This window comes from Hippocampus comes, unplaced genomic scaffold, assembly GCF_001891065.2.
Source record: "Hippocampus comes isolate QL1 unplaced genomic scaffold, H_comes_QL1_v1.1 scaffold36, whole genome shotgun sequence".
Taxonomy (NCBI): Eukaryota; Metazoa; Chordata; class Actinopteri; order Syngnathiformes; family Syngnathidae; genus Hippocampus; species Hippocampus comes.
Window position 1 is genome coordinate 3,989,104 of NW_017805695.1, and position 18,540 is coordinate 4,007,643.

Consider the following 18,540-nt stretch of genomic DNA (forward strand, 5'->3'; position numbering starts at 1 on the left):
ATTGAATATAAAACATATGTTTTTGTCTTTCTGTTATCATGAAACAACATTCGATTCTATACAGTATTTCAACAAAATGAATGATCAGCTTTCCACCTGCAAAGATATTTTAAACTCAAATAAATGAAATTAGGTGACTCGGATGAATGAGAAAATGTACAGGCAATGTTATAATATGTATAAAAAAATAGTCTACATTCTTTTCAACTGTGCAGCTCAGATTTTTACCACACTTATAGGGGGATCCAGATAATGATGTATAGGAAATAGACGAATGAGGTGAACATCAGTAATTTCACAAATAAGATATGAGCCATGAGCGAAAGGATCACATCTCATGAGGTATATACAGTACCTGCAAATGGGTGCTTTTAGCAGAGGTCAACTTGGACTCTTTACTGCTTAAAGTACTTTCCTTCTCTTTCCCAAAGTTATCATCTTCCGTAAACGTGGCGGTGGGGCCACATGTACCTTCCTGTTGAGAAGAATGAGGTCAAAAAATATTGAGCATGTCGTCAAAAAGTATTAAGGGCCCTATTTTCGTGCCTAGCGGAAGTCTAGCGAAACGCCGGGCTCTTGAGGACCAAACTTGGGCATCCCTGTTTGAAGACATGCATATGGAGGGCGGGGGGCATAAAGGGTAGGTCGGGGCGCAACACCCAGGCACCCTGTCTACCAACTCAGCCATTTAAAGCTAGTGCATCTGCAGCGCACCTGGGCCATCACGGGGAGGAGGAGCATGTGAGAAAGTCAACGCAGGGAGTGTCAAGGATACGTAGGCATTGTGTTGAGTCGTGAATTGTTTATAGTATGAAGACCGTGTCGATGACCCAGCCAGCAAGCCAATATATATCTTCTCTTTGCCATGGAGACAGCCTTGGCTGCGTAAACAGAAACGTAGAGCTGAGGAGGGAGAATGGGAGAGGTGAAGGATAAGCGTCCTGCAGCAACACTTCCAGGAGACAGTCCAGATAACGGTTGTTTTGGGAACAACTCAACTAATCCCAGTCAACCTTGAATTTTTGCCGGTCCCCGGTCAGAGGTCATCAATTAGCCGAATTGGCATTCACTTCTTCAAGATGATTCGCCAACGTCTCCACGTTTTGGACGAATTTGTGCAGGGTCTCAAGATTGAGTTCACTCGTCGTCTGAGTCTGAGTGATGATCGCTCGTGTCGCACCATTCAAGAAAGACTGGCAGCTTGTTCACTTCCAACAGAGCTGCTTCCATCAACTGAGTTTTACATCAAATCAGGAAACCGCCGGCTCCAAAGAGCAGGATACTTAATATCAGAATTCCAATGACATAGAAGTCTTGCACGTCCATGGACAGAATAGATGAGACACACAATCTTCCATTTGTTGCACGAATCCAAGGTGTATCCAGCTGCAACTGTCCACTCAGGGCAAACCAGCTCCCCTCTACCAGCTTTTCACATCAAGAAAATCTTTTCAATTGTATTGAGAGACCAGCAGACCAAACCCATGGTCAGATTTTCGGGAAGAAATGCCGCGGGGGGTTAAGGTATTGGTTAAGACACAAGACTACACGAGACAAAGACAGCAGAGAAGATAAGGGAGGAGTGCAGCAGAAGCAAAAGCATCGGCCTCTGTCACAGACAAGCCAAATATAAATGAATAAATAAATAAATTGTTTTGTGTAGAATTTTGAGGAAATGTAATCAATTCAGGATTATAGCTATGTATATTTTTTTTTTAATGGGGAAAATTTATGCAATGTGGAATACAAATCAGTCCCATTATATCACATGCGGTTGTACTTCGGTCCTTGTGCAGAGTTAGATCTTATCTTCAAGTTTTTGCATTCTTTCTCTGAAATCTTTTTCTGTTGATTATATGTAAAGACCAAGTAACATGCATACCCATAAATTATTGTTTGTTTCTATTTTTTTTTCCAAGTGGGTTTATAGCAGGGGTGTCAAACATACGGCCCGCGGGCCGTGGAGTTGGTTTCGGGAATGCTGCGCATAAAATCTTCAATTGCTATCTCAGCAATAGTCTTGTCCTTGACCAGAGCTCGGTTTACTATTTCTTCACAATGTTCCTCCAGTATTGCCAAGCAAACATCTGCCAGGGTGAGACGGAGGCGTAGTAGTGTCCACTTGGGTGACAATATCACTCCACAATTCTGGCAAAAGAATCCATACACACGAGTGAGTTCATACTCGGTAATTAAATCATAAACTGAAGAAAGATGCACACTTGCAGTATTATATTGAACAAATGTAGAGTAAAATGACATTTGTTATGCAAAGAAAAAAAGGACCTCATTTTTTTAACGTTTTGTACATTGATGAAAGAATAGTTACATAATTAAGCTGAGAAAAAACCTGGAATCATTTGAATCAGGTGTGTTGGAGTGGGGAGGGATCTAAAACAGGCATGATGTGGTTATCGAGGAACCGGAGTTCCCTACCACTGCACGAAACGAAGCATGCCAAAACTGACTAGGGCAGCAGCGCCATCTGCTGGGCATATACTGTTATCACTGTTTCTCAGACAGCTGAGTCCACTGATAGGACATCTGATCCAAAAACCCAATTATAGTTGATTCTCCAGCATGTGTTTTTTTTTTTTTTTTTTTCTGATTCCATCAAAATGTCAAATGAATCAGCCAGCGTTTCTCTGGCTTGCAAGCCCTCAGACATCCACGTACATCTTGTATAATTGTGTTGACGGGTTCCAGTGAGAAAACTTCAGCTTGTATAGCTGTAATATAATCTAATTTCCCTGACATACAAACCAAGAGTTCATCATTTGATTGGGTGCTTCATGCATCTTAATATTGGTTGATGAAAGCCTCTCTCCATTCCATCCCCTCTCCAATTCAAACGGAAACTTCAATACAAAGTACTATCATAATATGCAGACATTTTCTTCCCAATATTCTCAAAATGAAAAAAGAAAAACAACAGACTGTTGACATTCTACTCAAGACAAAATTACATAGATTGCTTTTGTGTAAAATTGGTAGTTTACTTACTGCCTCTTCCAGGTGGAGCAGGTTTTCGGCATTCAAAACCACACGTTCTTGTTCTGAGATTGCTAACTGCATGTGAGAGAGTCCATCGAGCAGAAAACGCTGCTTCTCCTTTTTGTCTGTAGCCTTGTTGGCCAGAAATCTTCAGAGGGTTGATTACGTTTTAAAAAGAGAACAACATAAAGTGTGAGAGAAATGGTCGAGAGTCAGTTATCAGCAAAACAAACACAAAACGAATAAAATCATACGCTATGCTATCCATTGATGTGACTTTTTATTAATCATCCCACTCACAGACTCCTTCGTCCCAAATGTGCACACAACTGCTTTTTGTCCATGATTACACAAATGTTTCTATAAAATGTATTTACCGTATTTTCCGCACTAAAAGGCACACCTAAAAGTCTCCCATTTTCTTTAAAGCTCACAGAGCACCTTAAAATCCGGTGTGCCTAGTGTATGGTCGTTACGGTAATATGTTGACCCCAAAATGGGCTCCTTGCTGGAGACATGCAATAGAACCCGGAAATAGAATAGCGGCAAGAGAGTTCAACGTTAACGAGTCAATGTAAATACGTTTTTGTTGCAGCTCCGAAAAAAGGAGAGCTGTGGTGTTTTTTTAAAACGCACACTTTATTAATGGTTTTCACAGTCTCAACAAATACAGTTACGTCTCCATGCCTTCTCTTCTTCCGTTCGACTCGAGAGGTGTACATGACCGGCTCCGAAAAACATCAATTAACGATTACTTCAATGAAACTACGAAAATTGAAAAGAATGCATCAAAGCAGAAACTCAAGCGAGGAAATCACAAAATACATTCTATAGCCCCCATACAGAATTTATTTTGTGATTTCATCGCTTGTGAATACACAACAAAGGAATAAATAGCAAACACTTCTGAGACAGTCCAGTTTCCTACATTTTACTGACAGCTGATCCTTCTGTTTGCATTTCCTTGAACGTAGCTCCATCTAGTGGATGCAATGTAGATTGCGTTTACAATCCGGTGCGTCCAATATATGAAAAAAATTACAAAATAGGCCATTCATTGAAGGTGCGCCTCATAATCCAGTGCACCTTTTCGTGTGGAAAATACGGTATGTAAAGTTGGCACTCCACTTCTGACTGGAAATATTGCTTGTTTCATTCCTAAATGAATAATACCGTACATAATAATTCATGAAAAGTCCATCCATCATACATAATTCCACAGCATGTTCTTGCCTTTTCATGTGTTTGTTGAAGTTAATATCTGCATATAGACAAAATTAGTACATATAAAACAAAATAAAAAAAACTGAAAATGATACCAGTGGCACTTGTTCGGATGAACTCCTTGCCCAAAAGGGTTAAACACAGTGTTTATGAAGGACTGTATCCACACTTTTTCCTTTTAAAACATGAATATCTTACATTGCTGCATTTTCTTGTATATGAACATTCTATTGTCTGTATTAAACAAGGACACTCCCAATGTCACTCAAATCAAAATCTGGAGTAACTTTGCCCTTACTGACCTCAGACCATATGTGCACTCTTCATTGCTCTTTGCAGCATGGTCTCTGTAGTTGAGTTGAGTGAAAACCTTTGCACATTGCCCGAGTGTATCACAAGCAGCTTTTAGCATCTGCATTTCCTTAGTGGAGAGTGCAACTCCAGGATCACTGTCAGACATGGCACTTAAACACTCAATGGCACCCCTGGAACACAGCACAAATGACATTATGACATGTATAGATTTTTTCTTGAATCTGATTATATATGTCACACACTCCAAACAGAGCCAAAGTTTCCCTCAAAGGACTAATATTTTTAAACTATTACGACATTTTTTTAGAATGTATATCTGAAATATTTTGCTGGATGAATAAGTACAATTACCTCATTTCCAATGATGCAATTAAAAAGGTAATCTCTGAGACTCGATTCACCCTTTGCTTCAGAACCACTGTCAAAGCCTCACACCCTTGCTTGATGATCTGGTCAATCTGTTAAAAATAAATGTCTGGTAATGTTAAAACAATTTGGGGAAATTGCCTGCCGAATTAAAATGTCTTCTTTACCTTTGATTGTGCATCATGGAGTCTCTGGCCTACAACAGCAGCAACCTTTGTGAGTGTAAACTTGTACCAAAAGTGCTCGTCCCCGCCTAGGGCTTGGGCCTTATCCAGTAGGTAAAGGGCCTGCGGGTGGTTATGTTCGTCACATGCGAGAGTAGCCATACCAAGCAAGATTCTTGGCATGACCGTCTGGTCTTCAAATTCCTAATTTGAATAAACAAAGCAAATAAACATGACAAGATCTAAATTTTTTCTCACTTTCATGGCAATTCTTTGAACTCACTAATGCAACCAACTGAGCTTCTGCCAGCAGTTGCCGGGCTCCTTGGTACAGTCCCATCTCCAGGCAGACTTCTGCTTTGTCAACCCAAATATTCAGCCGGAAAAAATTCTTCCTCTGTAAATGTGACTCCGTATCTGATTTCTGGAAAGGGCGAATGATTTGACATGATACAATCATGGAAAAAGTGTTAGTCCACCCTGGTTTCTTCAGTTTCTTGGACAAAGATAATGATGACAACAAAAATAGTTCTCGATTTATGAGCTGATTTGAAGTAATTTCCCATAATAATCAAAATGACAAGTTCTTACATTAACAACTATGGCATCTACTGCCAAAAGGGTGATTTTAGGCATTACGTACACATGAAGTCGAAATACACTCATTCAAATGGCAAGTTTCTCTGAAGTTAAATAAATAAATAATCACAAAGAGACCAAGATAAAGAACTCAAAACTTTTTTCACAAAAAATGTGACCTATGGCCTATATATCTATATTAGTGGTTCTGAACCTTTTTAGAGGTATCAAACCCAACCAGTTAATATGCAAATTCCCCGAACCCTTCATTAGTGAAAAAAATATATATTTTTATGAATATTTTGGAACACACTGCATAAATAGACAAAGTGTTATCATTGTGTGTGAATATGCAGCAGTTGATGTACCAATAAAGCAGAAAAGCTTTTTGGGCTGACCTGATTATGAGACGTGTAAAGGCGTCTTCTCTCCTGTAAAAGAGTGATTGCTCCGTGGCACCTAAGGTGGTGAATACAATTTACTGTTGGCAAATGATGCTACGTGTACAAAAAAAACAAAACAAAACACACACATATTAGTCCTTGACACACCTGATTTGTTCTTCTTCCTGTATTTTCATCAGATTCAACAGACTCTCGTGATATGAGCAATGAGACTCCATGCCAAGTTGAGAGCAGGTCTTTACTATTCTGGTGGGCAGAGAGGGCAGAAAGAAAAATATGTGATGTGTATGCAACATCATAATGCCTGATGGCCTATTGCATATTTCTAAAATGTGGCTGTGAATGAAACCAATTAACCCTTGTTTTTTGAAATCCCATCCACAAATGAGTATTACTTTGGTGTAAGTTTCTGACCACTTGTGACTTTTCACACATAACCTTCCCCATTTAGACCGATCCAACTGTCAGTGTGAGGATCCGGTATTAGTATTACAAAGTAGGAACGTGTCAGTGCTTTTACCTGAGTCGATACAGATCAGATAGGCTCATCCTTTCCAAAAGGTCATGAGCAAATGTTTCAGCTAGGTGCATAACAGGTAGAGTCAGATGGTTCAGTGAGAGTGAGTGGAGCTCCTTTTCCAGAAGATCAAGATAAAACAAACTCTGGGTCTAACGATAGGCACATAAAATGTCATGGTTTTCACAAAAGCAATAAAAAAAAAAAACTTTCTATTGTATAAATGAATCCTATGCTCTTGCAAGCGATAGAAACATTTGGTGAACAAGTATTTTCAGTAGCCTTACCTGATTTGTAATGCTGTGAATACTGATGCACTGTGGGTTACAATTAGTTTTGAACGTGTAACGGACCTGATCCGAGCAATTGTATTTAACCCAGTACTCCAGAGTAGAAGGATGAGTGGAATCCAAGACAGGCTTGGGAGTCACCTCTGGTGGGGTTGGCTGGTCCATGCAGATGACACACACAAAAAATAATGTGTACCTCATCAAAACCACTTTTCAAAGTAAATCACCCATATGAAAAAAAGGAGGAGTAAAGTACATCTTTCACTTTTTTTCCTTTGCCCTTGTCTTTTTTGTTTCCAGCAGGAGTGGGACACAGGCCTTTTGGAAATTCACTGGGAGTCACAGAAACAACTGCTGTTGACACCTGCAAAGATAAACAATTCCCATATTTGCAAGACTTAATTGAATGAAGACAATACTTTATGACTTGTCGGTGGCTGTGTGGGATGCCTCAGGGCTCAATCCTTGGGCCATTTCTGTTTTCTACAGGTGTACAATTAGCCTATTTTGTCATAGTTTCCCCACCGTTTTATTGATGAATCAAAATTTTTAGCAATTGATTCATAATGGTACATGTATAACCCAAAGAATGTACCTTTTGATAATTCATTAATTTTACTGATATGATTATTTGAATAATTGGCACTTGTGACCAATCAAAAGGTAATACTTGTTTATAGGAAAAACATGATTTTAAAGGAATAATTTCAAACTCTTAATGAATATCTTAGGCATTAAATGTATTCCACATTAAGATTCATGGTTTGCCACATGTTTCTGAAGATATTAAGTACACTTGTGGAGGATTTTTCTCCTATTGCTTAATTTGTCTTTTTGATAATGTCAATATCGTGATATCGTGAGATGAAAATGGCCACAATATACCGGTAGATGTCAACATGTCACGATTCAAAAAGCAGCACATGTACAATTGCACACTTAAACTTGCTCTATAAATACCGCTACTGGTTACTTTAAAATGGTGCAATGATTATCTGCACCAACTGCACAACTGTTATAGCATTGTATTCTACCACTGAACACTTTAGCTCTGCTTGATACTTTGCACATTGTCTCACAGCTGTCATTGGGTGGTACTACCACACAACGGTACCCTTACATTATGGAATGTCTTTCCATACTTATTTGTCATGTCCTTGTTTATCGTAGTTGCTTGTTATTGATGATACCAGGATATAGCCTGTACTACCAGAGACAAATTCCTTGTGTGATCCACATACTTGGCCAATAAAGATGATTCTGATTCTGATCTGTTGAAAAGGCCAGATTGTTTTCCATTTGTGCAGTTCCAGCACAGTCTTGTGGTTAATTGTAGTTTCATTTTAATTCGGCATGTTTTGACCACCAAAAAAAAAGTGGCAAAAAAATCTCTTCCTCACCACCTCGTCACCTCTGATTGGCTGCACATCCTTGTTAACAGGATGTGTGCTCGTTTGTCCTCGGGGCACAGGACAAATTGGGCCAAAACAAGCCAGCATTTTGAATATCCCCAATGTATGATCGGAGCAGCCCAAATGTCCTTTCAAGAGGTCCAGTTCAGTTCACCCCAGATGGAAGAAATATCTGTTAATAATAATTTTTTGAGCCATTAAGGAGCTTCCTTGCGATGGGCGGGAGGGGAGGTCCGGGGCCAGAATCTGGCTAATTATCCTGTCATGTGAGGCGGGCATTGGACAAATGTCACATGATCAAAGCCACAAAACAGGTGAGCAGTGATTGGTCATTACCTGAGCCCTATAATATATAATTTCGGTCAACAGCAAGTGGCAAAACAGTTGCCCCAAGGGATGGATAGAACATAATGTATCACACACCTCTTTACCTTACAATTATTGTATTTTGTTTATTATATTCTGCTAAACGTGTTTTTCCCCTGTCGATATTTTGTATACTGTTGTGTATTTTATTTGTTTGTTTGTTGTTGCGTACATGAATATGTGTATGACTTTCTGTGGTTTTTTTTTCTTCATAACCTTATTTTTGTTTGAGCCTCTTGGGTCAACATTGTGAATAAGAAACTGTTCTGAATATTCTGTTCAGTGCTGGGCATGTCACTCTGTCAGTCATCATTCTGTCATTATTTCAGGCCAGCCTAGTCCGTTGTCTTCGGCGACAGCCAATTGGCGTGGAGAATTTACTTACTGCGTCACACACTCATGCATCCAAACACACACACACACACACACACACACACACACACACACACACACACAAACAGCATGGTGATTGGTGAGATAAAAAAATTATGGGACAATGTCATTGCGGTCTGTGGGGCCAAAAACTCTACAATACTGTTTGTTTTGCTCTTTTTAACTGGTGTCTGCTTTTGCTGCACTTGCGTTTGACGTAGAGAGTGCGTTCTTAACACGGATTGGCTATTGCCACCGACGATAGACTGGGCTGGCCTGAAATAATGACTGACGGACTGACGTGCCCATCACTAGTTCTATCTGAATAGGTAAAGGTTCAATACATTTAAAAGCAAACTCTTTTAAAAAGCTTTACATAAATAAACCCTGTCCCTACCCAACATACTCACCTGCCATATTTGGAGAACAAAGTCGTATGCTCTGAGCAGGTTGAACTGGTGCTCGGATGAATTTCTGTCTGCCATGACAGCAAGCAGAGTGTGTGCTTGTACCAAGCTGTCAAGGCGTTGCACCTCCCTCAGACTGGACACAGTCTGTGCGAATGACAGTCCTTGAACAACAGCTAGAGTTTCACATTTTACTGAGCCCGGATCCATCTCCTGTGAGTCTTCTTCTAGACAGAAAAATGAAAACACAGAAAAGGAGTTGTCTTATTCACAGAGCAAGGTTATGACAGAAAATAAGAGGACTGGGGTGTAAGAAAACCTGTGACTCTGATAGAGAAATCTATGAACAAAATTGTATCATGTTTAAAGTTTCGGTTAATTAGGGCATGTCTGGACATACTCAGCGCAGAGGTGTCGGCCGTTTGGGCGGAGGGCCTTTTCTTGAGTAATCACGTCAAAGCAAGGGGGGGTGAACAGATGGAAGAAGGCGAGATTCAATCACAGAGTGGGAATAAACAAATTGGTAACAAAGAGTTGTTGAATACCAAAAGACAGTTTGGGAACAGCTGTCGCGCCCAGGTGGACATTTCTCATCAGCAAAGTCTGTGACTTGTGTATTCGGGTAGATCAGATCACTAGCGAGGGGCCGGACCGGGGGGCGCGGTATGCAAATCTCGGGGGCAGTGTCTTTCTTGTATTTTGCAATAAAAGTTCGAACCGGCGGAGAGGGAGCTGAGAGTGTGATCATCGGAGCAACTGCCGTCGTTCGCTCTCAGAGATCCCCTCCCGCCGATATTGAAGACAATTTTCCTGTGTGCCGAGTCATTTCTTTAACTTTGTCCGAGAAAATCTCTGACAGACTCCAATGGCATTCACCCTGGTACATATTTACAAAATACTTTGTAGGAATGAGGAGGCAAATGTGTACTCACAAGGTAACCAACAAAAAAGTAAATGACACAATCCCTTTGGGTTGTGGACTGCAGAAAAACACGATGAACAAAACAGTGATCACGCAGAAATAGAAAATGGAGCACGCCGCATCATCTCACACGTCAACATATCAAACACCCACAAAACTACATGTTGAGCATAACACAAACATGCTAAATTTTGAAGTTTTATATTTAAAAACTTTACATTTATTGCCAGGATTTGCCTGATACGTAAAAATGCCTTTAACAAATGACAAGACCTTCCTCCTGCTGCAGCGCAATGCCGTCTTCATGCAACCATGTGATGCTGTCTGTACCGAATTGTGACTGACTTTTCAATTTACCGGTTGAAATAAAAAATAAATAAAATAAAAATACATTCAGCCATTCTCTTTATAAAGCTGCAGTTAAAAAAATATATATTACCGTAGTTTCCACACTAAAAGGCACACTGGATTATGAGGCGCACCTTCAATGAATGGCCTATTTTATATTTTTTTTCATATATTGGACGCACAGCGTTATAAGACGCAATCTACAATGCATCCACTAGATAGAGCTACGCTCAAGGAAATGCCAACAGAACACTACACTACACTACACTACACTACACCCTGATTTGTATAGCAACGATCAGATGTCAGTAAAACGTATTTAATAAAGCAGCGACTCAGTTCACTTAACCAACAGCAAGTTGTAACATTGACAAGTTAACGTCAGTTCACTTAACCGACAGCAAGTTGTAACATTGACAAGTTAACGTTGAACTCTCTTGCCGCTGCTCTATTTCCGTGTTCAACTGCGAAACCGATCGTCTTAAGTTTGAACTCTGCGTTGTAAGCATGTCTCTAACAAGGAGCCATTTTGGGGCTCGACATATTACCAAAATAACCATACACAAGGCACGTTGTGAGCTTTCAAGAAAATGGAAGGCTTTTAGGTGCGCCCTTTAATGCGGAAAATACGCTACCTTAGTCCACAGCAGACAGAAATTATACTCACCTGACACAGGTCCACCTGTACAAATGAAAGCCAAAAGAAAAAAGAGAATTCAACAAACAAACTAAATTAACAGTAAAATGGCGAGCAACTTAAGTCACCGAGTGGTACCTGAATTTTCTGACTGATCTGTTTCCAAATGTAGAAGAATGTCAATGGCCCACTGAACTTGGTGCTGAGCCTCCTCTGTGGACAAGTTGTGACAGTACAGCCATGCTCCAAATGCCAGCAGGAAGCTGACCTTTTGCCATTGATTTTCCTCAGACTTGAATGCCATCATATATGCAGAATTTTAAATAAAGAAAAAAGAAGAATCATGCAAATATAGCAGTTATTTGACCATACCTCCCTTCAACTTGTTGCAAACAGATGTAATGATATCTTGATTCCACAAGATGGGGGTAAAAACTCATGTTTTTATGGACCCCCAAAGGCTACCGGTATACTTAAAATTCAGAACATAAGTGTCACTGTTGCAGTATTATCTTTACTTACCATGAGAGAGGTGACTGATTTCTGATAGCAGGTCAGCTGCTGTGTTACGTTGCAGGAACACAGCGCTGCTTTGTGCCACATTAATGAACAATTCTGCTCTTCTTTGCCTTGTAAGGTCTGCATGTCCATTAATACGCTTTCCCCCAGCCGCGCCTTGATCTGAATGCGATATTTCAGCAGAAGTCTGTGAAAAACAGAAAACAGTAAATTTGAACATTTCTTTCACCTTCTTCTCTTTTTTTAATCAATTTTAATAGTTTTACTTACAGTCGGTGTTTGGTGCCAGGCATGTCCCTAACTGCATTGTCCAACAGCTGCAGAGCACCATTGCAATCTGTTCTATCAATGTATATTTGAAGCAACAGACAGTACATCGATGATCTCAGGGTTAGGGCTTCTTCATCTGCTCACAGAGGCACATACAAACATATACAGAGGAATATAGAATTAAGGCCGAAATGCAATGTTAGTTAGAAAGTGTGTCTGTTCAGCTCAGACAATAATAACAGCTCTTTCATAAAGACTGTTTAAAAAAAAAAAAAAAAAGATCAACCATGCCAGGATCTATGTACATAGCTCTTACTTGGTGCTTCAGGTTTAGAACTACCAAGAGGGGCTCCTTTCTGCAAAGGTTTCACTTTGTCCTGTTTCTGAAACATTAAATGTGGAAAAAAAATTACTGAAGTGGATTGATTGTGTGTTACAAATATCACTATTTGACACTTCAGTACCATATACATGTATTTGGCTTCATTGTTCATCACCCTTTTTTTTGTATGTTCCACTGTTTTTTAGATGCATGCTAGATAGATAGATAGATAGATAGATAGATAGATAGATAGATAGAGATATTGATATATACTGTATATAAAACGTAAAGGGAAGAGTGAGAGAAAATATGAAAATAAGAGTTTGATCAAGGAATGATGAAGCAAAATACTGGACAAAAAGGCAACAAAGAAGTGTCATCAGTGAATGATAGACAACATGACAAGAGAGACAGAGACAGACTGAGAGAGAGAGACAGTGAGAGACAGCAAGAGACACATTTTGAGTCCTGAGATAATTAACATTTCGCTTGGGTTATTTTGTGTTTTGCAATGGAAAGGTTGCTTTCTAGAAGAGTTGCCATGGGGGGGCTTTCTTACTCCCCAGCTTCGCCACATGTTGTCACCATTTCAAAAGTAATGAATTGGTCAGGATCCCTGCTGTCTGTGTACTCATATTGACAGAAAGGAAACCAATTTCACTAATCAAAAATGCTGTCTGCCAATATTGGCAAGAGGCCCTTGTCACGCATAATCCCACAGTGGAAAATAAATGTCTCAGTGCAGGTGTCAATACGACAAAAGAAAGAGAGTCATCATACATTTGTATGTTTGGGATAAGTGTGAAGCAGGGCATTGAGAATTGCCTCCAACGGCTCTTTGAGCTGGTGTCTTTCCTCCGGTGAATGTGTTAGAGGTAGGCAATTGTTCCAGTAATGCCTGGCGGCTGTAAAACAAAGTTCTGAATGCCCAGCCTTTTGTGCATACCTGTGAAGAGAATATACATTATTCCATGTTTCATAAGTGTGAGGCTGAATAACTGAATTAGGATCCTTCAACGAATTGGGTAAGAGGTGTTAAATCAGTACACATACAAACACAGCACCTGACACTAGACAGAAGCATGTCCATGGCTGTCTTGTAAATGTGTACATCTCCAATGGACTCATGGATTGAACTCAAGCCCCTCAAACAGGCTGCTGTGCTCAGCATCTCATTCACTGCAGGTAAACCATACCTAGGTAAGTAAGAAGATTAACCAGGAAAAGATTACATATAAGTCTCGAGAACTCCAAAAGTTGCAACACAACCCCCCCACCCCCCCTCCCAATGATATTACCAAAGGTCTTAAAAACTCATCTGCAAATTATTTCAATGAAATGTGTTCACTGATATGAAGCGCTGCATCCCATACACAAACAGTATTTATCAGTCTATCAACTGCTTCAGGTAACATCTGAAATCAAAAGGTCTATGGACTTACAAAAGACAAGGGGTGGTATTCAGACACTTGGATGCTGCATCCTCGAGCTGCATCGCTCTTTCAGTGCAGCTCAGGACCAAACTGTATTCCTTGGCATGGTGGCAGAAGGCAGCAAGCTGACACCACGTCTGTAACTCCACCACAGCATCAGTCCAGTTGCAATTCGACACCATGGTCACCAGCTTTTCGTGACAAGAGACAAAATACAAGAAGAGTAAATGAAAGAGGGGCCGAAAATATATAAGGGTATGATAAAGGAGTGATTAAGTGATTATTGGACAACTGGACGCTTAATAAATGTCACAAGTGAATGTTACGAGAGCAAGAGAGAGAGAGAAAGAGAGAGAGAGAGATAGTAGAAATGATAAGGGAGTAAAAGAGCATCAAAAATAATGATGTTAAGAATACGGATGAGGCATAATAAGGAATATACTGTAAGGAGAAATACTACGGTGAATAGAGCATAGATAGAGTTATGAGAAGGCAGTAGAGGGGGAATATAGAAACGCAAATTAACAGACAGAGCAAATGTTGAGTGGAGATTATAAAGAAAAAAGATAGAAACCAAGGGGAGAAGAAATTTTGGACCGGCGTTAAGTTCATTACGGTTAAGTCATTCTGAAGGCATCGGAAAGCCCAACGTAGTAAAACTGGTAGATGCAGGTACATACTGTTGAGAGACTGGGATCATAACCCTCCGAGGGACTGGAATCTTTATAGGACTGAAGCATCTCCACTGCAATCAGCACACGAGTCATAGGTGACATTTCTTCATTCTGTCAAGTTGGAACAAGAAGCATCTTTAGACTTGAAGTTGGACACACTGATCTTCTGAGCACATATCAAACTCTTGGTTTGTATTTATGGTTGGTTATAAGTATACATTCACCGAATACATCTTTAAGTAAACTTGTGCTGTAAGGATTCAACAGAAGAGATCCATACAAACATTTTTGACTTACAAGTTTAGCTTATATCATATATTAAGGCAATCACTTAACAATACATGTTTATTTTTACGGTGGTCAATCCATTGTTATTATTATAGGTATGGGCAAGTACAAACACTGGCCTTATTTCAAGGTATTGAGTAAGCGTGAAGGATGGCGATACCAGCCACTGATAATTACCTAGGGCAAAAAAAAAAAAAATCGGCCATTGAATAAGTCTTCCTTGCCAGTAGTTTGTGTTACATTGTGGCCATTTGACACATTGGTGAATCATCATGTGTGTCAGAAATACAGAAAGGTTCATTTAAATTCTATGTACTGAATCACACATATTAGTGGTATCGATATCAGTGAGTACTTAAGAGTGAATACTGATATTGGTCTGGAAAAAAAATGGCATCGACCATCCTTAATTACGATCATTTTTAGTATGATTATTTGTATTACTGGATCTTATAATACCAGTGCTGCTGGTTTTCGCAGGTACTGTATATGCCTACGCTGTGTAATGATTACATATTTCCCAAATACTATGCATATTAAATCATAAAACAAACTCACTTATTTATAAAGCAAGACTTGTTAGTTAAAAGAACAGGAGTTCAGGAATGATGGATTGCAATTATAAATTCACACAATTTATTACACTGTAGTATTGCAGTTCTCAGTATGCCTGGTAAGGAACAAATCTAATTAGTTTGGACAAAAAAAAAACAGCTCAAGGATGTAGGAATAAGGGAACCTATCAATCAGTTTTTGTGACAAACAAGTCATTTTTTGTGACGCTATAAGCTGTGCATACTCTGAGACCACTGTATGTGGAAATAACAAAAGTAATGACAGACAGTGCATAATGTGGGTGGAGCAAAGTACAGAATTCATAACGAATGGGAGATGCACTATCATTTTCAAAGTCCATGAGTATGTCCTTTTTAACATCCTCACAAACCAATGGGTGTGCTGTTGTGCTTATCTACGTTTAAAGCCAAATGGATTGTCATCATTTTTTTTCTTTTCCAGAGCTCCGAAAAAAATCCCCCACCCCCGTCCCAACAAAGTAAAGTTAGCAGGATGCGATAATGAATGACTGCTCTGTGAGAAAAAGAAGCTAATGAGGGAAACTATTACATTAGATGCCGTTGGTGTCAAAGAAAGACAAAGCCAAAGACAACACTTTCAAGTTTTGATGCACTGCCATGTAGCAACAGCAAAGTCTTTCTCAAGGCAAGTTTGTGACCTATCTTTCTGGGTATGGAGGCAATCCACCCCGTTACTGAAGGAAAACGCAGATTTGTCGGTTCAAAACAAGTTTTTTTGTTCAGAAAAAATAGGAACTCAAACTGTGAATTCCAGTATACTATAGGTAACCTATGTATATCACAGTTAACATACTGGATCATATTACACGTATTTACAAGTAGGACAATGTACAATTCCTACTATGGATCAGGTGTCCATCTATCCATTTTCTTGTGTTTATCTGGGGTCAGGTCAAGGTGGCAGCAGTTTAACCAGGGTAACTTAAGACTTCCCTCTTCCCACCAACTTCGTCCAGCCCATCCAAGTGAATTTGGAGGATTTTCCAGGAGATCTGGGAAGTAAGAGGCTCTCCAGATTGTCCGGGGGTCATCTGGAGCCTCCTTCCTATGGGACGTGCCCAGAACACCTCACCTGGGAGGCGTCCAGTAGGCATCCAAACTACTGGATCCTGGATGTGAAGGAACAGCCGCTCTACTTTGACCTCCTCCCACATAATCAAGCTTCTCACCCTATCGCTGAAGAGAGCCGGATCAATAAAACTAATTTCTCACACTTGTATCAATGAGCTTCTTGTTTCAGTGACCATTCAGAACCCGTGACCAGAGGTCAGGATAAGAACGTAGATTAAGATGGATATCAAGCTGAGGTCTTCCTTAATACACATTGATGCAGAGGCCGCCTCACTGCAGACACTGCATCATTCTGACAACCATTCTTCCCTGACTCATGAAAAACACCCCAAGATACTTGAACTTCTATCGAAGACCACTGCCTCATATTTGGCGATGTCAGTTCTCATCCAAACCACATTAAATTGAATTATGAACCATTGCAGGGAGAGAAGATTTAGGCTTGATGAAGCCAAAAGAAGCACATCATCCGCATTGTCTCGCATGCCGTTGATACCAGAAATATCGTGCAAAAACAGTGAAATGCTATATTTGATGAGAAATTGATTTTGACCCAAGAGATTAATATCGGGGGTTGACAGAGAGAATGGTACCTTTTCATCTGTGTCCGTTTGGCAGCCAGTCTGCTGCTGCAAGAGGATTTTGATCTGCGCCCATGTAGCCACCAGTTGCTTCTGGACAGCAATGGGTACTGCCTCTCCTATGGTGTTGCCATTGGATATGGAAAGGGCGTAGTTACACAGCTAAGAGTGAAGACAAAACATTATTTTAGGTTATTTAAAGTTATTTTTTTACAAGATATATGGGACAATGTAGTGTATTATGAGAACAAAATTAAACTTTTCGAAGATCTAGAATTGCTATTCCAAACTGAAACTGAAAGACTGGAGCATCCCACTAACACATTACACACACTGACATACCTCAAAAGCTTTTTGGACCTTAAGGAGTGCATCAGGGTCGAGCACAGCAGCTTGACTAACGATGGCTTTCTCTGATTTTACTTTTCCCTTCTCTTGTGGATAGGCTTGTTCCATGTTATCTGGTACAGCGAGATGCTGGTACAAACCTCGAGCAACAGCATCACAAAGGAGGACCAACAGAGCATGATTTCTAGGGATGACAACATGAATGGTATATATTAACCATTTTGGGAATGTTAAATCACTTAAACTTGGAGTACAATGTCGATGTGGGCAGTCGATGTCAATCAGGGCAGTTTCCCCCGGCCTTAAACTGCAGTAATGAAAGCAGTTCTGAAAATACCTAACTTGGATGCGCCAACAAAAAGTAACTACAGGCCCATATCAAATCTTTCATTTTTCTGGAGAAAAAAAAATCATTGCAAGGGCTGTTTTTCAACATATTCTGTTATAAGATGCAAAACAATCTCTTGAATGCATTCCAGCTTGATTTTTTTCTCCACATCACAACACTGAGACTAATGATGACACGTTCAAAAACAACATCTTGGTATTGCGAGATCTCAGTGCTCCATTTTGACACAGTTGATCATAATATACTGCTCGACAGACTAGAACAGTGGGTGGGACAAACTGGCACTGTGTTAAATTGGTTCAAATATTACTTGCAAGATAGGGACTACTACTTCTTATTGGGTGGTCATGAGTATGATCACATGCAGGGTTCAACAAGGTTCCATTCTTGGACCAATTGTATTGAATATTTACAAGATGCCTCTTGCTCAGATTATGGAGCAACACAACATCTCATCATACTTATGCCGATGACAAGCAACTTGACATTTCAGCGTCATCACATGACTGTATTCCCTTGTGTTCATTAAGTACGTTTATTCATCAAATTAATGAGTGGATGAACCAGAATTTTGTCCAGCTCAACCCAGAAAAGATAGAAGTGATTGTTTTTGGCACCAGAAATCAAAGGTCAAAGATCAGCGCTCACCTTAATTCTATGTCATTCAAAGCTACAAGTTAATACAGAAATATAGCAGTAGCGCAATTATCGACTCAGACCTGCATTTTAATAACTACTTAAAAGCCGATACTAAATCTGCTCATGACCATCT

General features: G+C 39.8%; 1 protein-coding gene across 1 annotated transcript in view; it reads right to left on the reverse strand.

The window, feature by feature from the left end:
* Positions 1-18,540, reverse strand: part of cfap46 (cilia and flagella associated protein 46) — a 44,913-nt gene that overhangs the window by 14,492 nt on the left and 11,881 nt on the right. The window contains exons 19-42 of the mRNA XM_019881890.1: positions 17,414-17,603; positions 17,084-17,233; positions 14,542-14,646; positions 13,871-14,052; positions 13,493-13,624; positions 13,209-13,374; positions 12,423-12,489; positions 12,107-12,242; positions 11,840-12,023; positions 11,456-11,609; positions 11,348-11,362; positions 9,414-9,637; positions 7,110-7,217; positions 6,851-7,009; positions 6,567-6,715; positions 6,194-6,292; positions 6,041-6,101; positions 5,347-5,487; positions 5,067-5,267; positions 4,885-4,991; positions 4,521-4,703; positions 3,004-3,142; positions 1,945-2,148; positions 356-475 (exon numbers count right to left, since the gene is read on the reverse strand). Coding sequence (XP_019737449.1) covers positions 356-475; positions 1,945-2,148; positions 3,004-3,142; positions 4,521-4,703; positions 4,885-4,991; positions 5,067-5,267; positions 5,347-5,487; positions 6,041-6,101; positions 6,194-6,292; positions 6,567-6,715; positions 6,851-7,009; positions 7,110-7,217; positions 9,414-9,637; positions 11,348-11,362; positions 11,456-11,609; positions 11,840-12,023; positions 12,107-12,242; positions 12,423-12,489; positions 13,209-13,374; positions 13,493-13,624; positions 13,871-14,052; positions 14,542-14,646; positions 17,084-17,233; positions 17,414-17,603 — 3,376 coding nt within the window. The remainder of the gene's footprint in view (positions 1-355; positions 476-1,944; positions 2,149-3,003; positions 3,143-4,520; positions 4,704-4,884; positions 4,992-5,066; positions 5,268-5,346; positions 5,488-6,040; positions 6,102-6,193; positions 6,293-6,566; positions 6,716-6,850; positions 7,010-7,109; positions 7,218-9,413; positions 9,638-11,347; positions 11,363-11,455; positions 11,610-11,839; positions 12,024-12,106; positions 12,243-12,422; positions 12,490-13,208; positions 13,375-13,492; positions 13,625-13,870; positions 14,053-14,541; positions 14,647-17,083; positions 17,234-17,413; positions 17,604-18,540) is intronic.